This window comes from Pelodiscus sinensis, chromosome 4, assembly GCF_052426305.1.
Source record: "Pelodiscus sinensis isolate ZL-2025 chromosome 4, ASM5242630v1, whole genome shotgun sequence".
Taxonomy (NCBI): Eukaryota; Metazoa; Chordata; order Testudines; family Trionychidae; genus Pelodiscus; species Pelodiscus sinensis.
Window position 1 is genome coordinate 7,157,922 of NC_143055.1, and position 27,714 is coordinate 7,185,635.

The 27,714-nt window shown below is 47.7% G+C and overlaps 1 protein-coding gene across 1 annotated transcript; it reads left to right on the forward strand.

Moving 5' to 3' along the window:
• The first annotated feature begins 1,819 nt into the window (after positions 1–1,819).
• On the forward strand, positions 1,820–25,417 carry LOC102463063 (5-hydroxytryptamine receptor 7-like). Its single transcript, XM_075931008.2, has 3 exons — positions 1,820–2,213; positions 3,832–4,403; positions 22,346–25,417. The coding sequence occupies exons 2-3, from the start codon at positions 3,898–3,900 to the stop codon at positions 23,115–23,117; spliced, it is 1,278 nt and encodes a 425-aa protein (XP_075787123.1). The 5' UTR covers positions 1,820–2,213; positions 3,832–3,897; the 3' UTR covers positions 23,118–25,417.
• The last annotated feature ends 2,297 nt before the right edge of the window (positions 25,418–27,714 follow it).

Genomic DNA, 27,714 nt, shown 5'->3' on the forward strand with positions numbered 1-27,714 from the left:
GATTCCTATTCTCTTTACAACAGTCCCTGATGTATCTAAAGACTGTTCCCAGGTCCTACCTCAGTCTGTTCTCAAGGCTAAAGGCCCAGGTTTTTAACCTTTCCTTGGAGTCAGGTCTTCTAAACCTTTTATCATTTTTCTTGCTCTCTTCTGGGCTCTCTCTAGTTTATCCACATCTTTCCTGAAGTGTGGCACTCAGAACTGGACACACTAACTGAGGCCTCACCAGTGCCAGTTGCCTCCTGTGTCTTACATACAGTAGTCCTAAAAAAAACGAGTGGTCCTGCAACACCTTAGGGACTAACTAAAATATATAGAACCATGAGCTTTTGTGGGCAAAACCCACTTCCTCAGATGAATTGGAATGGAAATAATAGAAACCGAGCGATCTCTATACCAGCAGAAGCAGGAATTGACAGGTGGTAGTTCTGCTGTTGATTAGATAGATATAGATACAATCTTTTGGTTTCTGTTATTTAAAAACAATTCGTTTTTAAAGTTACAGGCTAACATGGCTGCCCTTCTGAGATGCAATAGTTCTGTTACTACACTCCATATCATTAGCTTTTTCCCCAGCAGCATCACATTTTGTTGGCTCTCATTCAATCTATGGTCTACTATAAGTCCCTGCCCCTTAGCAGTACTACCGCCTACCTACGCATTTCTTCCCCCTTCTGCCATCATGCATTTGATTTTTCCTTCCTATGTGATTTTGGTGCACAGGTCATGTTTTCAGGGTAAGCATGAACTTTAATAAAATCCGCAGCCCTGTTCTAAGCATTGCAAGCTAGCACCTGGGTCACAACACCACTTTGGCCTTCCATAGCCGGAGATGGATAGGCAGACATGCTAAATCGAAGTGGTGCTGCCATTTATTACACTGGGTCTGATGCTCGGAGTAAGAAGCCAGGCCACGGGGTGAAGGACATGAGTGGCTGCTGGGGTAGGCTCGCTCTTTGCCCCCCTACACACACACCTGTTGTGACCTTTCCCGCCACCCGCATCCTTCTGCCACAAAGTGGACTAAAAATGTGCATGACCCAAATCACAGGCCTGAATGCTCACAGAACACACGGAGTCCAACAGTCAAACAAACCTGCAACAGGCCACCCCGGTTTTAATCTGCACCATCCGCGAGTGAGGCCGTGTCTCTCAGAGCGGAGATATCAAGCGCTCCCAGAAATGGGGCCATGCCAAGGCCAGCTGCGTGAAATTATTTTTCATTTACGTCTCTTGGCTTCTGTGCGGTCCGGGTTGGCTTCCACTGCGCAGCTAGCGCTGTCGCTCTGAGCACCAGTCTGTTCTCTTAGTGGAACTGTGGGGTTTAACCCCTCCCCACACACACACAAACCCTTCTGTATCTTTCTTTCCTGGCCCAGCGCTTATCCAGCAGGCTGTGCTCTGAGCCTCCTGCCTGGCTTCTCAGGAGATGGCTGTGAGTGGCAGAAATTGGTCAATGCTTCATGCAGACTGTGCTCCCCGGGCAGCTGTGACAAGGGCTTCTTCCTTGCAGCGCTAAAGCTCCTCTTCCTTTATTTCCTCCTTGCAACCTCTCCCCCCTTTCCTCCCCCCTCCTCCTGGCAACCTCTCCCCCACCCTTGCAGGCTTGGGGGGCAAGAAGGGGCTAGAAAGCAGCGTTAGGTACCGTCAGCCGCCTGCCAGGGTTGTGTCTCTCCCTCGCCACAGCTGAACTCCCAGCTGATCAGTCCCCCCCCCCCACCCCTTTCAGATCCTCCCTGCTCCCCCAGGCCCTTGCCGCGTGCAGAAGCACGTGCCTTGGCTTTCTGGTGGCTGGTTAAGGAGGACTGATGGGGAGAAGGGGGTGCGGCCCTCAGGGCGCTGGGAGCTTTTGCAAGATCCCCCTCCCTGCCAAATGAGTTCCCCTGCTGGGTGCCCGGAGCGGGGGGGGGGATGTTAGACCCCACCCCAGCCAGAAGGGGGCGTGCTTTGGTGTGCTGCGGCTGCAAGACAGGGGCGTGAAATTACACCCCCCCCCCCCCCGCCGGCTCTGGGAGGCTGGGGCGCGCGTGTGCCCAGCAGTAGGCGAGCTGGAGGCTGCCGCTCCGGGGCCGGAGAGCACGGGGAGGGGCGCAGGCAGGGAGGAGGGGCTGCGCTCTGGGGGGCTGGTGGCAGCGGCGCTGAGCCCGAGAAGATGCCCATGGCAGGAGGGCGCAGCAGGGGCAGCGCCGGCCGGCTCCTCTCCCTGCACACAGGTATCGCTGGGGGGGCTGGGCTCCGGGGGGGGGGGGGGGCGCTCTTTGCAGCTGGGGCTGATTCTCTGCGGAGCGGAGAGTTTGCAAACGGCTTCGCTCCGCAGCCAGCGGGGACCCTGCCGGGGCGAGAGGAGAGAAAGTCAGAACGCGAGCGCCAGCTGGTGCCAAGAGCGGTGGGTTCGCCCCAGCGAGCGTGGGACTTTGTGTGTGTGTGGTGTAGGACTGTGTGTGTGTGTGTGTGGGGCATAGGACTTTGTGTGTGTGTGTGTGTGTGTGTGTGTGTGTGTGTGTGTGTGTGTGTGTGGGGCATAGGACTTTGTGTGTGTGTGTGTGTGTGTGTGTGTGGTGTAGGACTGTGTGTGTGGTGTGTGTGGGGCATAGGACTTTGTGTGTGTGTGTGTGTGTGTGTGTGTGGTGTAGGACTGTGTGTGTTGTGTGTGGGGCATAGGACTTTGTGTGTGTGGTGTAGAACTGTGTGTGTGGTGTGTGGGGGGCATAGGACTTTGTGTGTGAGTGTGTGTGGTGTAGGACTGTGTGTGTGTGTGTGGTGTAGGACTGTGTGTGTTGTGTGTGGGGCATAGGACTTTGTGTGTGTGGTGTAGGACTGTGTGTGTGGTGTGTGGGGGGCATAGGACTTTGTGTGTGAGTGTGTGTGGTGTAGGACTGTGTGTGTGTGTGTGGTGTAGGACTGTGTGTGTGGGGCAAAGGACTTTGTGTGTGTGTGTGTGTGTGTGGTGTAGGACTGTGTGGGGGGGGCATAGGACTTGTGTGTGGTGTAGGACTGCGTGTGTGGTGTGTGTGTGGGGCATAGGACTTTGTGTGTGTGTGTGTGTGAGTGTGTGGTGTAGGACTGTGTGTGGTGTGTGTGGGAGGGGCATAGGACTTTGTGTGTGTGTGTGTGTGTGTGTGGTGTGGTGTAGGTGGGGCATAGGACTTTGTGTGTGTGTGTGATGTAGGACTTTGTGTGTGTGTGTGGCATAGGACTGCGTGTATGTATGTGTGTGTGGCATAGGACTTGGTGTGTGTGCGTGTCATAGGACTTTGTGTGTGTGTGTGGCATAGGACTTGGTGTGTGTGTGTGTGATGTAGGACTTTGTGTGTGTGCGTGTCGTAGGACTCTGTGTGTGTGTGTGTGTGTGTGTGTGTGCGGTGTATGTGTGTGTGTGTGTGTGTGGTGTAGGACTGTGTGTGTATGGCATAGGACTTTGTGGGGGGAGCATAGGACTGTGTTGTGTGTGCATAGGACTGAGTGTGTGTGTGTGTGTGTGTGTGTGTGCGTGTGCGTGTGTGTGTGTGCGCAAGACAGTCCAATGCCATGCCTTGATCTGACCTGTGGAATAAGATGTTAACAACCATGCAGCCTTCGCACAGTAGATGGCAAAGGTGTCTCGGTATGCCAGTTAGGTTAGCATTGTTAGGTTATGCGGGTTAGGTTAGCATTGTTAACCCCCCCTCCTGCCGACTGGCTTGCAGACTTTCCAGAAGCAATGCAGTGACTTAGGCTCCTAAGTCTCCTTGCAGGCCGCTAATAAATAATCGCTCGCCTTACAGATTGAAAGGCAAAGGAGCGCTTTGGAAAAATAAAGCCCAGGTGGGATAAAACTCTGTGCAATTGTAGGTGTCGCCCGTGAGAGCAGTGGGAGAAGATTTCGGTCGCTCCTCCTTGCAATGAGCCAACCGTACGATGCTGAGGGTCATCCCCAATCAGTGGATGGAGCATCGTCCTCTCTTCGTGGAGACTACAGAGCACGAGTATCCCACTCCGAAGTCACTCCCAGATCCACCCATGACTGAGGGACCCTCGGCTCCAGCTGAGCCAGACCTGCTGTCCTCCAACCTCACCAACTCCACGGACTGCGGGGAGGAGATTCTGCTTTATGGAGACACTGAGAAAATTGTGATCGGGACGGTGCTCTCCATCATCACCTTGATGACCATCGCCGGCAACAGCTTGGTCATCATCTCTGTGTGCATTGTCAAGAAGCTGCGGCAGCCCTCCAACTACCTGGTGATTTCCTTGGCCGCTGCCGACCTCTCCGTGGCCTTTGCGGTCATGCCTTTCGTGATCATTACGGATCTGGTGGGAGGGGAGTGGCTGTTCGGGAAGGTGTTTTGCAACGTGTTCATTGCCATGGATGTTATGTGCTGCACCGCTTCCATCATGACATTGTGTGTCATCAGCGTCGACAGGTAAGGATGCCTTCGCACCTCGGTATTTTAGCATGCCAGCTGTGCTTGACTGAAGGGAGCTCAGCAAGTGTGGGGAATCTGTATCAAGGTGGGTACGTGTTGTTGCCTCCATCCTATAGCTGGGGAAACTGAGGCATAGAGAGGCTAAGTGGGTTGCTCCTGAGTAGTGGATTGGGAAAGGGATCATGTCCGCTGCTGCCAGGCACCTCCTGGGAGTGGAGGAAGCTCCCTAAAAGTGGAAGGAGAGGACCATTGCAGTGGTCCCTCTAATTTTTTCCACCCATGTGCAGAATAAATTGTGTTATGTGCACCCAGGCCTGTGCAGATGTGCACCAACAGTAGAAGCACAGGCTGTCCTCTGTGGGCACTCTGCTAATCAGCAGGGTGGCATTTGAATCTCTCCTGGGGGGGTTGCCCAAGTGCTGAGCTTACAGGGAACACCGGACCACTGGCACCTGGAGCATGGCCCTGCCTCCTGTAACATCACTTCTACTGAAGACTGGCCCTCCTTATGACAGGTAAAAAATTGGAGGAAAGCTCACGGACTTTCAAAAACAATGGCTCCCTTCCTGATTCCAGTGTCTCTGTCTCTTCCTCTGTCCAGCGAATAAGAGTCACTTAGAATCATAGTCGAGCTTGTTCTTGAAAAATCTCCAGTGATGGAGATTCCACAACCCCTCTAGGCAATATATTCCAGTGTTTAACCATCCTGACAGGTAGGAAGCTTGTCCTAATGTTCAGTCTAAACATCCGTTGCTGCAATGTAAGCCCATTGATTCTTGTCCTATCCTCAGAAACCAGAGAGAACAATTTTTCTCCTTCCTCCTTGTTAACACCCTAATAGCTACTTGAAAACTGCTCTCATGCGCTTGTCAGTCTCTGTAGCCTAGTCCAACTAAGTGTGGAACGGCATAAAAAAGCAGGAAGTTAATTGAAAAATCTAGATGCTGCATTTGGGCTGTTTTTTTTCCTTGGCACGGCAAGCAGCCCTTATATTTAAACCAGAATGATTAGAAAACCACTTTTCTAAATTGAAGTTTTCATTACTGGTAGTCCCAGCTTCAGTGTGTCACTGTTTCTTGTTTTGTTTTTTTGTGAGAGACACAATTAATTAGAGGAAATGCATTAAAATACAAAAGCCCCAATTGAAAGAAGAAAAAAATCTTTATCGGGTGTCTGAAAAAAATAAAGTACAATAGTGGGATACATGGATTTTTGCTTTTCAGTAAATTCATTATTGATGAGTATGGCGTTAAAACAGAGACAGCAAAAATGAAACAGAACTGCCTTTAAAACACAGCCACACTTTCATTAAATAAAGTGGACAGACTTGAATTTGAGAAATGTGGGGTTTTTTAAAGCCACCGTTGTAAGGAGCAATAGAGACCAAGATGTGAAAGTGACAAAGAACAGACCTCTTACTAAAATTAACTGCAATCGAGTGCACCCATTAATTCTGCCCCTCTGGGCCAAGCTCTCCTGTGGCGTCAGTAGGCACAAATCCAGAGCAAGCAATGAATGTGTGGCATTTGGCCTACCCTCTTCCATCCCGGATAATGAGCAGACACTGGTTTTCAGGGAAACGCCTGTTACTCTGGCCAGAAAGCATTTACATCCCGAAAATACAACAGAGTCAAATCCTGAGAGGGGCAGCGTTCCTGCAACAGTCATTGATATCCACGGGGAACTAGTTGCTCAGGATGTGGGCTGTGGTGGTTGTAGATCAGATTGTGAGTTGCATCCGAGTGCTCGGCACAGCTCAGGTGTAGAGGGCGAAAGATGCTTCTCCTATCTGCAGGGTAAAATAGAGCAGCCTCAGGACGGCTCTAAATCACAGTGGCTGCCTACGGCAATGAGGAGCCATTCTGGCAGCTGGGGATTGCTGGTGCATGAGAGAACATGAGCTGTCTCTTTCTCCTAACCACTCCCTGCATAGATGGGGGAGAGTGGGAGGTTGGTGTATGAGCTACTGCAGCAGCTCCGCATTGCCAACATAACCGGGAACACGCATTACCTCTGCCACCAGTGATGTGAAGCTGTCGTAACACAGCATCAGGACCTGGGATCCATCCATTGAGAAACTTCTGGTGCCAAAATCAGTTGGTTGAAAACAACCAGCCCACCCCTTTCCCTCCCTCCCCTCTGCTCCCTCCACCAATGACTTACGGGCACAAAAATTCCTCCTCTGTTGCATCCGCTGCAAAAGTCAACAGCTGAGTCTCCCCGGGGTTGAGTGAAATGAATCACTCCACTGCCCTGATGGCTCTTTCCCACGTGCCAGATTGCGAGCTGGGTTAAGAACAAAAGAGCAGAAATAGTAGGGTGCTGGCTGGGAGGCCCAGAGAGAGGGGGATGTTATACAATGTGACCTCTGTGCTTTCAGTTAGTTCAGCTGGCAGACCAAGTAAAGACAGTGATAATCAGATGCTGCCGTTAAGCTCTCTCCCCCGAATGCTTAAATCAGATCTACCGTACCTTGTCGTGAACCCGTCTGGACCATTAAGTCGCTGCCTGTTCACGACCACACTCCCCACCCTGTCATTACTAATTTGTAAATCCCTTTGGAAAGATGGAGTGAAGATCAGCGGGGTAACTAACCAGGAAGCAATTCAAGGAACAACAGCACGCCCGGGATTTCAAGGATAGCTGGCGTGGGCTGCTCACCAGAGACTTACTTGTATTCCTGCAAACAAGCCCTCCAGAGATGTGGATAATAATAGGTGTGGGTCTTACCACCCAGAAGGCAGTGGGGTTTGTAATGAGAGCTATTTCATTGTATCCGTTAAATGCTATTTTAATGCATCAATGAACGTGGGAACAGTCACCCTGTGGGGGAGGAGGTCAAATGCACCTTCTCTCCTCTGATTGCTCCAATAACTGTTTCATCGCTCTGTTAGGTGCACCCCGAGCTCATCCTCTGCCCCCAAAGGCAGGAATTAGGTGGGGGAGGAAAATGTTGGTTGCTCTTCCAAGCTCTGCTTATGTGAGTCTCCAAAATGCAACGCTGCTCAACACAGTTATTCACAAGGTGATTGTGCATCTCCCTGCCCTCTCCCCCTTGGCGGTGGGCCTTCAATGTGCCTATGGGCTCTGCTAGGTTCCTTTGGCTTGGTTCTTCCTACATGGGGGCGCAGGGCAGGGGGAGAATATGTGGCGAAGTTTCCCAAACACTAGCCGCTGGTAACACCAATGGGAAACCTCTCTGACAGTGATAGAAATGTAGCCGTGTTAGTCTGGTGTAGCTGAAACAAAATACAGGACTATGTAGCACTTCCAGCCCTATGGTTTCTATTTCTAACCCACTCCCCACAGGAGAGTTAAGGGGTATTTAGTTCAGATTCAACTGTCTATTATACACAGCCTCTCTTCTTCAGTTCCAGTCCTGAATGCTGTGTTGCTGTGTCCTGTTAGTTAGCTGTCCCAGTCCTCCAAAGAGGTGGCTGCATTTCACTGATGATTGAAGAAAATACGAACAAAATACATACAGGACTTTCAGAGGCTTCCAGAGAGAAGGTGCTATAAAAAGGTAGAGTCCCCAGCTGACCCCGGGCTCTGCTTTGTGCTGCCAAGAGGCAGTTGTGAGTGTTCACAGTAAGCTGAGCATTTAGGGAACCACGTAGGAGAGATTCGTATGCCGCCCAGCAGATTAGCAGAGCAACCACAGCTGGCAACAGCTGGCAGCATATGTTTCTATTGGCGGGGCACACCCACACATGCCTGGGTGCACATAACAAAATTTATTCTACACTTGGCTGAAAAAAATTAGAGGGAACATTGTTGGCAGTATTGATTTCTAATGCGTACTTTAAAAAATTCTCTTGGGGATAGCGGGCGGAAATTGCTGTTCTGAATGTTTTTTTAATGGAATGCATTTTATCAAAACAGACTTTTCTGCAGGAAATGTCTATCTTCGTGAGGGATTCCTCACAAAATCCAAGATTCTGAAAGTGGTTTGGTTGCCAAAAAATAAGAAGAGGCTTCTAAATAGCTTTCAAGCCTTCGTTAAATATTAAGTGATATTTTCTCTTAACTCTGACCCATGCATATCGTTTGGGGATCTTAGACACAAACCTGAGGGAAATGTTACTTTTTTCTTACAAAACCACTTTTTTTGGGGGGGGGGGGGGGGTGTCAAAAATTTCCATAGGAGTGGGGGAAGAAGCAGATTCTCCAGCCTGCTTTTCCTTTTGGGTTCCCCAGCTATTCTTGCTGAACTCTGACTTTGTTATACTGTAGCCGGGCCTCAGTCTCCACTGAGAGAGGGAGAAAAACCCTGAGAGATGACATCTCAAACAGCTGCTTCCTGGGATTCCCTCTTGCTTCTCCCCCCAGCGATCGTGTCCCTCAGAGCTCAGAGTATTCCTAGCTCCAGCTGGGCCTCTCTAGTTAATAAATAAACCCAGAACATCTGTAGCAAATGGAATGGCAATCTGGCTATTTCCCGAAAATGGCCCAGAACGGCCTTGCTAATTTCAACTTGTCTCTGCATTTCCCAAGAAATACGCAGCCTAATAATGTTAGTAATTAAGATGGGATGGTTTTTCATGGCTTTGATTCCCAGGACAGTACCTGACCTTTTTAGAGTATTTTTACTAGGGCTGTCAAGCGATCAAAAAAAAATCATGATTAATCACATGATTAAAAAAATTAATTGTGATTAATCGCATGATTAATCAACAATAATAAGACTCCAGCTGACCCCGGGCTCAGTGCAGCTCTGCCCCTTTGAAATGCTGTCATGGTGTTTCAAAGGGGCAGAGCCGTGGGAGCCCAGGATCAGCTGGAGTCCCCAGCTGACCCCGGGCTCCATGCAGCGCTGCCCCTTTGAAACACCACCACAGTGTTTCAAAGGGGCAGTGCCAACCCTTGGCAGCATTTCAAAGGGGCAGCAGTGCACAGCTGATCTCGGGCTCTGCTGGGCACTGTACCTTTGAAATGCCTCGGCAGGGTTTCAAAGGGGCAGTGCCGTGGATATGCCTATTATTAACGTGCATTAAAAAAAATTAACCTGTTAATTCTGCCCTGCGTTAATCGCAGGCATTACCGCTCGTTAATTGACAGCCCTAGTTTTTACTAAAACATCAGAGGGGTCACTGTATTAGTCTGTATCTTCAAGAACAATGTGGAATCCTGTGGCACCTTAAGGACTGACAGATTTATTTGGGCATAAGCTTTTGTGGGTACGTCAGGGACATGGAGTGGGCTCACAAAAGCTTATGTCCAAATAAATCTCTTAGTCTTTAAGGTGCCACAGGACTCCTGGTTGTTCTTTGTCACCCCAGCCAGCCCTGTGCTGAGCAAGTCTTCTCCCTGGCAGGCAAGGTGGTCTTGGGGTGAAAGAACTGGTCTGGGGTTCAAATTCATTGTCCCGTATGACCTACGGCAAGTCACTTTCATCACTCAGTGCTTCAGTTTCCCCATCTAGAAAACAGAATGGACATCACTTTCCTACCTCTTAGAAGTTCTGCAAGGCTAAAACATTAATGTCTATGAGGTGCTCAGATATGGTGTGGTGATGGAGGCTATATGGTGTGGTGATGGAGGCTATCTATATAAGTCTATGCATAAATGAAACTTCAGCAATTTGGTTCTCTGGGTGCATAACCTGATCTTCTAAATACCTAGCTTTAAATCTTTAGTTAAATATTAAGTGGCTGTAATATAAATTATACTTAACCTTAACTCTGACCCATACATTTTTACAAATGCTTTCCGCCTATATATCACTGATGTATATCTCTGATTAGATAGACTATGGAATCAGTGATGCTTATGCTGAAAGAATTCCCAAGCACGTTTTTTAAGGCAGAATCTAGTCTGTTCCTGAAATACATGAAGTGAATTTTTACAAAATAGGACTGTTAGGGTACATCTACACTGAACCCTTAGCACGAAATAAGCTACGCAATTTGAGCTACGTAAATTGCGTAGTTTATTTTGAGTTCATTTCGTAATTGGGCACTGTCTACACAGCGCCAAATTTTGAAATAAACCGCTATTCTGAAACGTCCCTTAATTTTCATGGAACAAGGTTTATATGTAAGCGGGGGAATGGTCCCGCTATTGTGGGGAACTTTCCTGGCTTCCATACCACCCCGGTGAAATGGACCAGTGAAAGGATCTGAGTCCCCGCTCCCACTTCCTTTACTCCACGGCTTCCCTGATCCTGAGGGCTCCCCCTCCACTCTCCTGAGCAGCAGAGTCCTCGAAACCCCAACAAGGCTGGGCCCAGGTTTCCTGGGGCTTAATCCCCGACCTTGTAGTCACTAGGGGCAGGAGTTAGGGTGTCCCCACTCCGAGGTGCTCTCTTTACACTGCAGGCCTTCTTGGCCCAGTGATCATTTCATAAGGTTCAAAGCAAATACAATGTTTTAAACATCAAGGCTACGTCTACACTGGCCCCTTTTCCAGAAGGGGCATGTTAATTTCAGAAGCCGTAGTAGGGAAATCCGCGGGGGATTTAAATATCCCCCGCGGCATTTAAATAAAAATGTCCGCCGCTTTTTTCCGGCTTTTAAAAAAGCCGGAAAAGAGCGTCTACACTGGCCCTGATCCTCCGGAAAAAAAGCCCTTTTCCGGAGGATCTTACTTCAAAGTAGGAATAAGATCCTCCGGAAAAGGGCTTTTTTTCCGGAGGATCGGGGCCAGTGTAGACGCTCTTTTCAGGCTTTTTTAAAAGCCGGAAAAAAGCGGCGGACATTTTTATTTAAATGCCGCGGGGGATATTTAAATCCCCCGCGGATTTCCCTATTACGGCTTCTGAAATTAACATGCCCCTTCCGGAAAAGGGGCCAGTGTAGACGTAGCCCAACTGATTAAAGAGAAAAGAATAAGAAAAAATGAGAATGGTTAAATGAGAACACACAGCCCTGCTCTGTAGCACAGGGACATCAAAACAGCAGCCTGCAGAGTGTAAGGACAGTTCACAGTCTCTTCCTTATAGGCCCCTTAGAGGCCCTGGATGTGCTGCAGGGGGGCTGCAGGCTGGACACGCTTGCTCTGGCAGTGACCACACAGCCTAACGCTCTAAGTGGCCGGACCCCTCTCCCAGTCTGGCCTGCTGGGCCTCTTGGCTGGTGATATCTCCCTGCCCAGAGCCTCTCCCCGCACTTTGCTGGTCCCAGCTGCTCACCACACCCAGCTGCAGGCTGTGCTGCTTTGCCAGTCTCCAGCTCCTTGCGTTGCTTCTCTGTCCCTTTTGGCTCTCTGAGCACTGCCAGTCTGCTGCTCAACACAGGGTCTGCGCTCCTTGGACTGTGTGTGCCTGGCTCTGTTGCCGCAAAACTGCCCCTCAGCACGGCTTGCACTCCTTGGGCTGTATGTGCCTGGCTCTGTTGCTACAAAACTGCCCCTCAGCACAGCTTGCACTCCTTGGGCTGTATGTGCCTGGCTCTGTTGCTGCAAAACTGCCCCTCAGCACGGCTTGCACTCCTTGGGCTGTATGTGCCTGGCTCTGTTGCTGCAAAACTGCCCCTCAGCACGGCTTGCACTCCTTGGGCTGTATGTGCCTGGCTCTGTTGCTGCAGGACTGCTTCTCCACACAGCTTGCTTCCCTTAGCTGTTTCTCAGCTCTCTCCTTGCTCAAAGAGACCCAGAAAAATCCCAGCTCACAGGGAGGACAGGGCCTGGCCTCTCACTTTCCTCACTGGCCTGTCCAACCTGTCAATCAGGCCGAGCTGGAGTGTTGGCTGTTTTCCATTGTCTCTGGGGTCTGTTAGTCTCAGGGCCCTCATTTCTCATGGACCCTTCCCCTTTTGATACTGGGAGCTGGCAAACCAAAAACTCCCACAGAGTTTTAGTAAGGAGCTAACAGTCCCCTTACATATAGGGATGTTGGAATAGTGAGCCTGTTATATTTTGAAATAACTAGCTTGTTCAAAAGACACGGAATAGTATTGGAAGTATAAGACCAGAAGTATCCTGAAATAGCACCGCAGTGTAGATATACCCTTTCTGGGGCTCTGGTTTCAGTTTTAACTCTGGAGTTTGAGACCCTGGGCCCTCACAAGACACACTTAATACATAAATGGACTTTTAAATACTCAATGACTTTTTCTTTGGTAGCCTATGTGACTGGCATCACATTACTACCTAAGGCTTGAGAATTATATTAGCTTTTATGTGAGGAAAGAAATAGAGGGAGAGAAAAAATCACTCCTTTTATCAGCCAGCCACAACATGATCCAAACACTTGGGAATTTTGGGCACTCAGGACTGAGTATGAAATTCACTCCTGTGCAGAGACACCAAGGTGTGTCTGATAGGTGTTGTCCACCACTATGCACAACGGTAAAGGATGGCTAGGCCACATTCTGGCCCTCGGCAAGGGGTGAATTCTATTCCAAACCAGGCTGGAGCAGTAGGGTTCACTTCTGTGCTTAATTTATATCAATGCCGGCCGGCCAGGCTCATGAGCATATACGTAAAGGCATCGAAGACCGTCTGGAATACAACTGGATTTTCCTCAGCGTATATACGTTGCATGTATATGATAGACCGAACAGGCAGTAACACCTCTAGGCCTCGTCTACGCTTGTGGCAGTGTGTGGTGTCGTGTAGCTCCGCACGGCAGGGAAAGGCTCTGGTGAGAGGGTTGTAAAATCCTGTTAACTGGTTAAACTACATGTTAAACCAGTTAACCAGCCTGCCGGGGACCACCTGTCATGCAGGTGAGTGCTCCAGCCTGTTCGGGCCCGCCAGGCCAACTGCGCCATGGGGTGGGGGCTGCCCTGACTAGGCTGGGTGCCGGTTAACCAGTCACCCCAATAAGCATGCTGGTAAGATGAATGCTTACTAGGTAACTGGTTAACCCTTTACATCCCTGTGTGGCGCTGGGACGCTACAAGGCCGAAAATAGTGTAGAGGCTAGAGATGCTGCTTGGGCCAATCGATTGGTGTGTAGGATGTGCACGTTCAGGTGTGGCTATACTCCACTCACCATCTACAGGGCTGTTTAGACCTGTGCTCTCTGGACATCTGCTGTTTGCACTGTATGCACTGCTGTAAGCATAGCTCTACCCAAAGTTAAGGTTGCCTGGGCCTCGAGGGACAGAAGATGGCAGTGAGATTCTAGTGCGGTCTGAACATAAGAACGGCCGTACTGGGTCAGACCAAAGGTCCATCTAGCCCAGTAGCCTGTCTGCCGACAGTGGCCAGCACCAGGTGCCCCAGAGAGGGTGGACCGAAGACAATGATCAAGCGATTTGTCTCCTGCCATCCCTCTCCAGCCTCTGACAAACAGAGGCCAAGGACACCATTTTATCCCCTGGATAATAGCCTTTTATGGACCTAACCTCCATGAAATTATCTAGCTTCTCTTTAAACTCTATTATAGTCCTAGCCTTCACAGCCTCCTCTGGCAAGGAGTTCCACAGGTTGACTACACGCTGAGTGAAGAAGAACTTCCTTTTATTAGTTTTAAACCTGCTACCCATTAATTTCATTTGGTGTCCTCTAGTTCTTCTATTTAGGGAATTAATAAATAACTTTTCTTTATCCGCCCTCTCCACACCACTCATGATTTTATAGACCTCTATCATATTCCCCCTCAGTCTCCTCTTTTCTAAACTGAAAAGTCCCAGTCGCTTTAACCTCTCCTCATATGGGACCCGTTCCAAACCCCTAATCATTTTAGTTGCCTTTTTCTGAACCCTTTCCAAGGCCAAAATATCTTTTTTGAGGTGAGGAGACCACATCTGTACACAGTATTCCAGATGTGGGCGTACCATAGTTTTATACAGGGGCAGTCAGATATTCTGGGTCTTATTTTCTATCCCTTTCCTAATAATTCCTAGCATCCTATTTGCCTTTTTGACCGTCCCTACACACTGTCTGGCACATGCACTTGCCACGCCTGTACTGCCCCGTGGTTGTAGTGCTGCCTGTCAGCGTCACGGGATTGTTCCTGCGCTTCCGTTACTGTGGGGGAGGAATTCACAATAGTACTTTAGTAGTAACAAGAATACCCACTGTCTTTCCTCTACAGATTTCAGCGTGCTTTTCAATGGTCAGTATCATTATCTCCGTTTGACAGTTGGGGAAACTGAGGCGCCGAGTGCTAAAGCAGTTTGCTCGTGGTCACCCAGCAGGCCCCAGTGAGTCCCAGTTCAGCGCACTAGCCACTAGCCCACACTGCTCTCATATCATAGAATCATAGAATAATAGGACTGGAAGGGACCTCGAGAGGTCATCGAGTCCAGCCCCCCGCCCTCTAGGCAGGATCAAGCTCCGTCTACACCATCCCTGACAGATGTCTATCTAACCTGTTCTTAAATATCTCCAGAGAGGGAGATTCCACCACCTCCCTTGGCAGTTTATTCCAATATTTGACCACCCTGACAGTTAGGAATTTTTTCCTAATGTCCAATCTAAACCTCCCCTGCTGCACTTTAAGCCCATTACTCCTTGTCCTGTCCTCAGAAACCAAGAGGAACAAATTTTCTCCTTCCTCCTTGTGACACCCTTTTAGATATTTGAAAACCGCTATCATGTCCCCCCTTAATCTTCTTTTTTCCAAACTAAACAAGCCCAGTTCATGAAGCCTGGCTTCATAGGTCATGTTCTCTAGACCTTTAATCATTCTTGTTGCTCTTCTCTGGACCCTCTCCAATTTTACCACATCTTTCTTCAAATGCAGTGCCCAGAACTGGACACAATACTCCAATTTAGGCCTAACCAGCGCAGAGTAGAGTGGAAGAATGACTTCTCGTGTCTTGCTCACAACACACCTGTTAATGTATCCCAGAATCGTGTTTGCTTTTTTTGCAACAGCATCACACTCCTGACTCATATTCAGCTTGTGGTCCACTATAACCCCTAGATCCCTTTCTGCCGTACTCCTTCGTAGACAGTCGCTTCCCATTCTGTATGTGTGAAACGGATTGTTCCTTCCTAAGTGCAGCACTTTGCATTTGTCTTTATTAAACTTCATCCTATTTATCTCAGACCATTTCTTCAATTTGTCCAGGTCATTTTGAATTATGACCCTATCCTCTAGATTAGTCGCAACCCCTCCCAGCTTGGTATCATCTGCAAACTTAATAAGCGCACTTTCTATACCAATATCTAAATCTTTGATGAACAGAGCCGGTCCCAAAACAGACCCCTGCGGAACCCCACTTGTTATGCCTTTCCAGCAGGATTGTGAACCATTAATAACTACTCTCTGAGTACGGTTATCCAGCCAGTTATGCACCCACCTTATAGTAGCCCCATCTAAGTTATATTTGCCTAGTTTATTGATAAGAATATCATGCGAGACCGTATCAAATGCCTTACTAAAGTCTAGGTATATCACATCCACCGCTTCTCCCTTATCCACAAGACTCGTTATCCTGTTAAAGAAAGCTATCAGATTGGTTTGACATGATCTGTTCTTTACAAATCCATGCTGGCTGTTCCCTATCACCTTGCCACTTTCCAAGTGTTTACAGATGATTTCCTTAATTACTTGCTCCATTATCTTCCCTGGCACAGAAGTTAAACTAACTGGTCTGTAGTTTCCTGGGTTGTTCTTATTTCCCTTTTTATAAACGGGCACTATAGTTGCCCTTTTCCAGTCCTCTGGAATCTCTCCTGTCTCCCATGATTTTCCAGAGATGATAGCAAGAGGCTCAGATACCTCCTCTATCAGCTCCTTGAAGATGCTGATTGTTTTACCCCTTTGTTATGCAGATTGCTATAGACCTGACACATGCAGTCTAAACAGTACTTTGGGAAAGGCAGTCATCTCAGGAGAAGCCTGCTGCCTAGACAGTACCTGAGGGGCAGGGGTAGGCGGATTCGTAGACCCAAACGCCAGAAGAAACCACTGTATCATCTGCTCAAATCTCCTGTATAGCACAGACATAGATTTCACCCAAAATAATTCCTGGAGCAGAGATAGTAGAAAAACACCCCATCTTGATTTAAAAATGGTTGGTGATGGAGAATCCCCCCCCCCCCTTGGTAAACTGTGCCTGTGGTTAATTTCTCCCAGTGTTACAAATGTACACCTTATTTCTAGTCTGAGCTTGCCTAGCATCATCTTCCAGCACTTGGCTCCATGTATGCCTGTCTGTGCTAGACTGAAAAGCGCTTTAATAAATATTTGTTCTGCACATAGGCGCTCATAGACTGTGATCGAGTCCCGCCTTAAACGTCTTGTCACGGGGCGGGACTCACCGCTGCGGTGCCTCCTGCTGGTTGCTCCAGGGAATTAGTTCGATCATCAGCAGGGCGTCTCCTTCTGGCTGGTGTCTCCTCCGTCCGTGCTCCACACTCACCTTCCGGACCTGCATCGCTCCCTGACCCCGGGGTCCTCTTCGGGACCCTGCCCTCCGGCAGTGCCTACTCCAGTGGTCTCTCGCCCCCTGCCGGGGGTGCCAGCAGTCCTCAGTTTCACCTGCCGCTATGGACAACTGCAGCCCTAAAGCCTAGTCCCTCTACCTCAGGGGATAGCCATGGTCTGTGTAGGCCACTGTTCTTGGTGGCACGGTGTGATGTAAGTGAGAAGGGAGGGACCTAGGCCCAGTCACTACTCTGAGTCCTGGCCCATGGTCCCTCTGGTGACAGCCTCGTCCTGCCCTCCTTTACTCCCCTTCCAACTGCCTCCTTTTCCCTGTGACCCTTGCACCTCATAGCCCTTGGATCAAGGCCTGCAGCCTGCCAGCTGCCCCACCACACTTCTCTTTGTTAAGATAAACAGATTGAGCTCCTGGTGTCTATGACGAGGAGGCGTGTTTTCTTGTCGCTCTTCTTGGAACCCTTTCCAGTGTATCAACATTCTGGACAGGACAGCTGGCTAGAGAATTCCAGTGGCAGCCACCAAATACTGAAGCAAAATAACCTCTCGACTCCTATTTGAGATTCCCGTTTACCCCCCCAACGATTTCATTCGCCTTTCCGACCACAGCATTGCATTGATGACACATGGCAGCTGATTACCCACCATGACCGTTCAAATCTTTTTCAGTGACTAGCCATTCGTTCCCAGGATAGAGGCCCTTGGTCCGTAATTATGGCCTATATTTTTTGTTCCTAGATTTATACCATTACATTTAGTCACATTAAAACGCTTATTGATCACTCTAGTGACCTATTCTCTTCGTTATTTACCACGCCCCAATTTTTGTGCCATCAGCAAACTTGATTGCGGTATTGTTTTACAGGTTACTTATCAAAATATTAAACAGCATAGGGGGAAAAAAATCAATCCCGGTGGGTCCCTACTAGAAATACACTTAGTCTTTGGTTACCCTTTTAAAATTACATTTTGAATTCTGTGAATTAGCTCGTTTTTAATTCATTTAATGCGTGCCATGTTAGTTTTCTATTTTTCTAGTTCTTTAATCAAAATGTCATGTGATATTGAGTCAAATGCTTTACAGGTAGTCTAAATATATAACATCAACACTATTACCTTTATCAACCCAGCTTGTAATCTCATCAGAAAAAGACACTGTTAGTCCGACGAGCTATTTCCATAAACTCATGTTGAGTGTCCTTAATTAAATTACCCTTCTTTAATTCTTTATTAATCAAGCCCCCTAACAGCTGCTCCATTAACTTGCCTGAGTTCAGTGTTAGACAGACAGGTTTTTAATTAACTGAGTCACCTTGGCTACTCTTTTTTTAAAATATTGGCACAACATTAGCTAGCTTTCTTTCAATTTTCCAAGACAACGATAATCAACATTAATGATTCAGAAAAACCCTCAGCCAGCTCTTTTAGAATTCTTGGATGTAAGTTATTTGGTCGTGCTGAGTTTAAAATGTCTACCATTAGTAGCTTCTGTTTAATATCTTCCTGAGATACTAGTGGAATAGAAAGAGCATTACCATCATATGACGATTCTACAGCATGTTTCTTTCCCGGGAGTTGTCTCTGACCCTTCTCTTTAGTGAGAAATCACGGGGGGATGTTCTCGAGTATGGCTCTTCATACTCTTCAGCCAAGATGGCTCTTTGTCTTTCCATTATGTCATGCCCTCCTAACCATTGTGTATAAGCTGAGGGAGTTATGGGCTGTACTGGCATCAGAAGTCTGTAGGCATTCAGGCTCTTTGATCAGAGTCCAAGCGCATGCTGCTTTCCAAGAGCCTTGCTGAGGCTGTATCTACACTTAAACCACTGCCGTGCTGCAGCCGTGCTGCTATAGTGAGTCCATGTAGCCACTTGCTACCACGTAGCCGACAACTTCAGGGCGTAGGTCAATTTAAAGGCATTGCTCAGCACGGTGGGTTTTTCACACCCCTGAGTAATGTAGCTGGGTCAACTTAACGTTTTAGTGTAGATCTGGCCTATGAGAGGGGAATGGAGGAGAGGAACCGGGCTGATCTCCGCACAGACCAGTGGTTACAATGCACTTCTGTTGATAGGTTGTGCTCACCAGTCTTCAGTGAGTCTCTGTGATGGCGCAGTCGGGGGTTCCCCTGATCCTGCACCCCTGTAGCATCCAGAACAGTCTCCACCAGCCAGTAGAATAGAGAGGGGTTTATTGATTTTCCAGAATACAGCACAGCACGTAGATGATGTGGCTACCGGGGGCAGGGCCAGGATGCGTCAGACCCTAGGGTTAGAGTCCATCACCCCTAGCCCCCAGCTTAGCCTATTCTCTTCATGCTTCCCCGACAGCCACTGCCTCCCCCCAAGGCCCTGCCCCCCAGCCAGGTGTTAGTCTCCGCCTTCCTCCCATTGTCTCTCTCCCTGGGAGGCTGAGCCGGGGTGTCTGGGTTAATACACATGTGGGTGAGTCAGTAGGAAGCAGGGGGACTCCGGGTTACAGAGCAGTACCCCCACTATGCCTCAGTCTCCTGCTAGATCTTTTGGATTCTCAGATAGCTGGGGAGGACATCAGCACTTTTGCTAGGTGGACTGAGGGGGGATATGATAGAGGTCTATAAAATCATGAGTGGTGTGGAGAGGGCGGATAAAGAAAAGTTATTTATTAGTTCCCATAATAGAAGAACTAGAGGACACCAAATGAAATTAATGGGGAGCAGGTTTAAAACTAATAAAAGAAAGTTCTTCTTCACACAGCGTGTAGTCAACCTGTGGAACTCCTTGCCAGAGGAGGCTGTGAAGGCTAGGACTATAATAGAGTTTAAAGAGAAGCTGGATAAATTCATGGAGGTTAGGTCCATAAAAGGCTATTAGCCAGGGGATAAAATGGTGTCCTTGGCCTCTGTTTGTCAGAGGCTGGAGAGGGATGGTAGGAGACAAATCGCTTGATCATTGTCTTTGGTCCACCCTCTCTGGGGCACCTGGTGCTGGCCACTGTCAGCAGACAGGATACTGGGCTAGATGGACCTTTGGTCTGACCCAGTACGGCCGTTCTTATGTTCTTATGTTCTTATGTAAGTGGTTGTGACCCGCTATCTGAAAAAATGATTCCCTTGTCAAGAAAAAATTCCAAGGAAATGAACAGTTTCCTTTTGTGCTGAAAATTTTCTTTGTGGAATTTTTGGTTTATTTAAAATGCTTTAGGTGGGACATTTGATCCCCCTCCCCCCCGCCATTTTCTGTGACTTCCTCCCCTGCCTTCTTTTCTTTTCTTGGGGTGCACTGGAAAAGAAAGAGAGGTAAAATATCACACACTTGAGAAAAAAAAAGTGTTGAAAATGTTGCAGTCAAAACACCCCAAAATGTAACCCAATGTGGAAATTGTTTGCAGATATTTTCCTTCTAATGAGAAAAAAAAGGGGGTTTTCATCACAAAAAAAGGTTTTCGGTGAAAATTGTTGTGCAGCTGTAATGATGACATTTCCCTTCAGGCAATCAGTCTGCCATGACTGACAAAAGGAGTGCCTTCTATTTAATGTATTGTAGAGTAAGTTAAGAGGCGACATCATCTCATCTACAAATACGTACAGGGTGAAGAGATGCCTGACAGCAGACAGCTCTTTAAGCTAACAGAAAAAGGCGTAACAAGAGCCAGTGGCTGGAAGCGGAAGCTAGATGAATGCAGACTAGAAATAAGGTTCACATTTTTTAACAGTGACAGATAATTAGCTACCGGGACAATATATCTAAGGTATGATGGGCTCTCTATCACTTGAAGTCTTTAAGTCAAAACTGGATGTCTTTCTAAAAGATCTGCTGTATCTCAAACAAAAAATATGGGTGTGATTCAGAAACTGTTAGGCCCTGTGGCCTTTGTTATGTGAGCGGGTCAAAGTAAACGATTATTCAGTTCCCGTCAGCCCTTAAAACCTATGAATTCATCAATGACTTTGTAGGCTCCTTGTTAGTTGCATGATGGCTTGCTTGGTGCCTATTGCACCAGTTCTCAGTAGGGTGCTCTGGCTTCAGTTGTGTCTCTGGGTGCCACTTAAGCTGTTGGCATAGATCCATAGAATCCCTACGTCTACGTCTACACTGGCACCCTTTTCCGGAAATGCTTAAAACGGAACAGCTTTCCGTTAAAAGCATTTTTGGAAAAGCGCGTCTAGATTGGCAGGATGCTTTTCCACAAAAGCACTTTTTGCGGAAAAGCATCCGTAGCCAATCTAGACGCGCTTTTCTGCAAAAAAGCCCCGATCGCCATTTTCGCGATCGGGGCTTTTTTGCGGAAAAGAAATCTGTGCTGTCTACACTGGCCCTTTTCCGGAACAGTTTTCTGGAAAAGGACTTTTGCCTGAACGGGAGCAACATAGTTTTTCCGGAAAAGCACTGATGATTTTACAGTAAATTGTCAGTGCTTTTCCAGAAATTCAAGGGGCCAGTGTAGACAGCTGGCAAGTTATTCCGGAAAAGCGACTGATTTTCCGGAATAAGTGGCCAGTGTAGACACAGCCTACATGTGTTGGTTCCTGGATGCTTCAGAGAACGCCGGCTAATTAAAGAGGTGAGTGGTTAGGTGCTAGGTGTGTCATGTAGGGATGTGAGAAAAGGTGTAAGATAAAGGTAAGGAAGGCTACTTAATCCTGCATCTTCTTCCATTATCCCATCAGAAGCTTTTTCTGCCCCGCCTCTTTCTTCTAACCCCTTGGCAAGTAATTTTCACCAGCTTAGACTCTGTTTCGTTCATTTGCCAGATGTGGGCCTGCCTCTCTCTCTCTCTCGCTGGGGCACTTTTGCCCACAACCTGTAGATTTGAACTTTGCAGGCCTGTAGGGGGAGGTCTCAGCTCTGGAATTCACATCAGCTTTTGGGTAGACAAAGCCAAGGGCTGAATTCTGCTCTCTGTGACACAAGGGTGCAATGTCATTGACTTCACTTGGAGTTGTTCCTGCTTTACACTGGAGTAATGGAGAGCAGAATTTGGCTCCAAGTCATGATCTTCTAGTGATGGTGAAAGTTATACCTTTGGACTTAGGCTTTTGCCTGCTGGTGTGATTAGAGGATCTGTTGTTGTCACTAGAGCTGGTTGAAAAATGTCCATAATTTTTTTTTCAGTGGAAAATTGGGGATTTGATTAAATGAATTTTTTTTCACAAAGTGAGTGATTTCTAGTTTTGAGTAGTCTTGATTTCCAGCTGAGTCAGATACCAGACTACATTTTCCATGTTGCACCTTGTTCCGACCTTGGGATTCCTATGGAACACCAGGGTGGCTCTGTAGACAGAACTATTGTGATGAATCCTGGGAAGTGTGGTCCAACAAGGGAGTCTGGCCTATAGTGGAGCAGTGGGTATATGAAGTATGCAAACTGCAGCTCCCATGAAGCATTGCACTGGCATTTCATAATGGGCTTTCAGGGGATTAGGCTGAACTATTTTGATTTTTTTCACTAGAAAGCTGAAATTTTGCATGGAAAATGCCAACACACGTGAAATAATTTTTCCTTTTTGAGCACATCTACCGTGCAAAATACACCATGGAGAGCAAAATGTTTTTTATTCCTAACCAGTTTTCATTATGACTGAGCTGACTTACCAGCAGGATTTCAGTAAACCTTTGACAACTCACACCTTCCCGTGGAACAAAAAGCAACCCTGACCAGTTTTCAATCTCTTTTGCAGGTATCTGGGGATCACACGGCCACTGACGTACCCTGTAAGACAAAACGGGAAACTAATGGCCAAGATGGTGTTCATAGTTTGGCTTCTCTCTGCCTCCATAACCCTCCCTCCACTGTTTGGCTGGGCCAAGAATGTCAACGTTGAAAGAGTCTGCCTTATCAGCCAGGACTTTGGATACACCATCTACTCCACCGGGGTCGCCTTCTACATCCCCATGACGGTCATGCTTGTCATGTACAGCCGGATCTACAAAGCCGCCAAGGTCAGTGCCGAGAAGCACCACTTCATAAACTTCCCCAGACAGCAGGAGCAAGAGGGGGCGTACTGCATGGACGTCGGCGTCCGAGGCCATCACAGCTCCAAGCGCAGCAAGGCGGTGGAGGAATGCGCCACCTTGTCCAAACTCCTCAGGCAAGATCGAAAGAACATTTCCATCTTCAAACGGGAGCAGAAAGCAGCCAGGACCCTGGGCATTATTGTGGGGGCTTTTACCTTCTGCTGGTTTCCCTTCTTCCTGATGTCCACGGCCCGGCCTTTCATTTGTGGCATCCAGTGTAGCTGCATGCCATTAAGACTGGAAAGGACCCTGCTGTGGCTGGGTTACACCAACTCCCTTATCAACCCCCTGATCTATGCTTTCTTCAACCGCGACCTGAGGACTACTTTTTGGAACCTTCTGCGATGCAGGTACAGGAACATCAACAGGAGGCTGTCTGCCGCAAGCATGCACGAGGCTTTAAAAGTCACAGAGAGACACGAGGGTATCTTGTAGATCTCCCACAGGGTCACCTTCCCCCGCCTAATGCAAGTGACTATCATGAGCGACTAATTAAAGAACTGCCCCTCCATCTCGCCTACTGCAGGGTTGATTGCCGGTCAGGCAGGGCAAATATGGGCAGTGCTGTTTCTTCACCTGAGTTAACCATTGCCAAGATTGCACAAGTGCGTATAACCCAAGAGGTGTCCCAAGCGCTGAGCAGCAGAGGGTCACAGCTACAACAGAAGAGCTCATAATCCTTCCCTTTTCCTCTTTAAAAGGGAGATGCAGCTCATGGAGATGGCAGTTCATGGCAAGATGTGATGCCTCAGAAGGCAAGTCAGGATCTCCTGCGCACTCTTCCCAATTCTGCCACTGATTGACTGTGTGACCTTGGGCCAGTCATCGTATTGCTCCGTGCCGCAAAGAAAATATAATGGTACCCACCTTTGCAAAAGGCTTTGAGGTCTGCCTGGGGAGGAGAGCATGACATGCTGTTCTTGGATCACAGGCTGCATTTCTGTATCGAACACGAGAGCAGCTATTGAGGGTTGCCTCTCAGCAGGGCACATGTGCAGCTGCACAGAAGAGATTTAAATGCCACCCAACTGATGAGCAGAGTGCCCACAGATAGGGTTATTTTTCAACTGGTGGTGCGCATTCGCACATGCCTCGATGCATGTACATTTATTCCTCACATGGAAAAATCCACATATGGCTGGAAAAGACTAGAGAGACCATTGGCTATGGGGCTGCATTATGGGTGTCAATTAAACCCATTCTAACCATTGTACACTTTGCATCCCTGTTTATAAACAGTTGCAACTGATTTGATTCCATTGCACACTCGCCAGCCAGTTCTAAATTTGCATGGCAAGAAACAGTATCAATGACTCTCTTTCCCCAAGCCCTCGTGTTACAGTACTGGAAACTGGCATGCTTACAAATAACAATGCAAAAACCTCGTCTGTAGTTTGATAGACGTTTAACAGCATATTTATATCAGAGAAACAAAGAGCAAGTAAAGACTTCTGTATTTACTGGGATATATAATATAGTTCATTCTCAGCCAAGTGATGTATTTTCCTAATTTTGTGGCTAATTGATTAATCAAGGCAGTACATAAAAGCATGCTTTGGTTGACAAGAGACAAAAATGTATTATTTCACTGACTGCTTACGCGCTGCACTATAATGTACAGCAAACATGAGAAATATACTGAACAATGTATCACTTTTTAAAAAACAAGTTTATTTATTCCAGTCTAGGTTGTTGTTTTTTTAATGTATTAATACTTTTGTTGCATTTTTCCACCCTTTTCCAGAGCTCTGTTTGGCCCCGAGCCCACACCTACTGAAATCAACTGAAAGAACGTTCAGTAATTTCTCAAGGCTTTGGATCAGGTTTCCTTGTGAATTTAAAATGATTCCTGTCAAGGCTGAAGAAGAGGTTGTAGTAATGCATGGCAGCTCATGGGCTCTTATTTCATAGAGATTTCCTTTCTTAAGTCCTACAAAAAGTAAGGCAAGACTGATGTATATAGTAAAGGGAGTTCCTGTTACATTGGGAGTGAGAATGCATCTCAAAGTTCTCTTAAGACGAATTCCCTTTAAGCTCCATCAGGTTCATTGACTGTATTTTCATTGACTCAAGATAGCAATTACATCTTAAGTCAATGGAAATATAGTCAGTGAACCTGACGGACACACGATCTGGTCTGAGCGTGAGGGTCTTAGAAGGATCTTTCAAAATACAAAGTCCTGGCCCTATTTAAATCAATAGGAGGAATTTTTTTTTCTGACTTCAAGCTGGGATGGACAGAGAGATTTACAGAAGTAGTCCTTTCCCTCCCCCCATACCAGATCAAACTACCAGCCCCACAAACTCGGTATCCAACCTCCAGGATTGGCTGACAATTATTTAGAGGTTGAGCGCTCCCAAAATGAGCGAGGCACTTTCCAAACGTGTAAGCAGACACAGTTCCTGCCTCAAGAGCATATAATCCACAATGACACAGGTGGACAAAGGGCAGGACATGCCATATACCAATGTAGCTATGTGGATATTGACAGACAGGTGGGTAATTAGTTCAAAGCGTGGGTTTCTTGTAACATGAAACTGACCATGCTCCCCACCCACCCTCCACAATTTGGCCTGCTTGTCTTTTTAGTCACACTGACCCCCCACTTCCAGCTTTGAAGTCTGTATCCTCCCCTGTCCTTCTCCCTTCCCTCCAGCTGGTCACTCTCATGAAATAGCTACACAGGGGCATGTCTACACTAGGGCTACGTCTAGACTGGCCACAAATTCCGGAAAAGGGATGCAAATCAGGTAAGTCAGCATAGGGAAATCCGCGGGGGATTTAAATATCCCCCGCGGATTTAAATAAACATGGCCGCCGCTTTTTTTCCGGCTTGGGGAAAAGCCGGAAAAAAAGCGTCTAGACTGGCGCGATCCTCCGGAATAAAGCCCTTTTCCGGAGGATCTCTTATTCCTACCTTTATTCTGGAGGATCGCGCCAGTCTAGACACTTTTTTTCCGGCTTTTCCCCAAGCCAGAAAAAAAGCGGCGGACATGTTTATTTAAATCCGCGGGGGATATTTAAATCCCCTGCGGATTTCCCTATGCTGACTTACCTGATTTGCATCCCTTTTCCGGAATTTGTGGCCAGTCTAGACGTAGCCACGGAAATTATTTTGAAAGAACTAAATTTGAAATAATAACTCCCAAAATAACAAAATCGAAATAGCGAGTCCCCATGATGCAGGAGCCTTGAAATTAGTCCGAGGCAGGCTCCGTTATTGTGGGTACGCTACCTCAGTATGGAAGCACTGGGGAGTAAATAGTTTGAATTACTCTGGGGAGTTGTTTTTTGGAAATAGCAGCTGCGGCGCGTCCACACTACTTAAATCCCAGGCTTCATTTGCAAGTTCGAATGCCTACATTAGCCACCCTAGTTCGAACTAGGGTGTCAGTGTAGACATACCCTGAACTTTTCAATAACTATTTTGAAATAAGCGTTATTCCCCGAGGAAAGCAGGAGTGCGGATTTCGAAGTAACCAGCCCATTATTTCAAAATAGCGGGCTTGGTAGTGTGGACGCTTCGCTTATTATTTTGAAATAAGGGGGGTTATTTTGAAATAACTCCCTCGTGTAGACCAGGGCTTGATGATTTACTGATGTAAGATGTGCAAGCGCCCCTCTCTCTGCTGGGCACCAAAGTAAAGCTAAGATCCTGGGCCGTGTCCAGACTCAGGGGTTTTTTCGGGAAAAGTAGCCTTTTCCCGAAAAAACTTCCCCTGCGTCCAGACTCAAGCCGCGTTCTTTCGAAATTATTTCGAAAGAACGCGGCTTTTCTTTCGATGGCGGTAAACCTCATTTCACAAGGAAGAACGCCTTCTTTCGAAAGCTCCTCTTTCGAAAGAAGGCGTTCTTCAATGTAAAGAGGCCATCTTCGAAAGAGAGCATCCAGACTCGCTGGGTGCTCTCTTTCGAAAAAGCGGATTTCTCTTTCGAAAGATCCGCCTGCAGTCTAGACGTGATCTTTCGAAAGAGGCTCTTTCGAAAGAAGCCTGCAGTCTAGACATAGCCCTGGTCTGATATAGGTGTTCTGGGGTATAAGACAGACAAGGGATCCTCTTTATTCTAGAGTCCTTTTATGGAAGCCACATGGTACACCGCGTTGACGGCTATGCAGATGCTCTAGCTGAGGTATCCATGGTGTTTCATGGTACAGTAGTGAGGATAGTAGACCCTTAGTCCCACAGGCTATGTCTACACTGCCACCCTAGTTCGAATTAGGGTGGCTAATGTAGGCATTCGAACTTGCAATAGGAGCTTTAATTCGAACTACCTAGTCCGCGCCGCGTGTAGCCGCGGGGCAGGTAGTTCGAGCTACGGGCATTTAAAAATGGTGCCCACCTGGGAACATGCAAATGAAGCCTGGGATATTTAAATAATTTGCAAGTTCGAATGCCTACATTAGCCACCCTAGTTCGAACTAGGGTGGCAGTGTAGACATACCCACAGTGTGTTTGCCTTCGCATGGATGGATGGGTGAAAACAGCCTCACCCCAGAGTTTTACAATCTCCTCATGACAAGGACAGTACAATTCAGACACATCCTCTGCTAAAACTGGCAGCAAACAGAAAAATAAACGTGATGTCCCCGACCGTGTCTGCTGTTTTTTGTTCCGCTGCTTCTTTTCTTCGGAATCTTTTCCCTGCCTTGTGTTTTCCTCGCCCGATAAAACGTCTCCGACAACGTCCCTCTCTGTGCTTTTGCCACCTGTTTCTTCCAGAGAGAGGCAGGACAAGAGTTGATTGGGCTGGAGCTGATACATGGTCTCCAAACTTCAAGGAGGTGGAGGGATTCCCTTCACATCTCATCCCAGCACTTCCCATTTCAGGCCATCGATTCTAGTGCACGAGGGATTTTAGGCAGAGTGGGCTGCGAATGGCCAATCTGGAGTTGGTTGCCAATTACGGGAAGGGGGTCAGATGACCAGTGGGGCAGCGGGGAGGTGGCTAAGGCAGGCTACCTGTCTGTCCTAGAGGTGCAGACCCAGAAGCCCACAGGGGCTGCCCTGAGCATGGCTCCTCAGCTCCTCA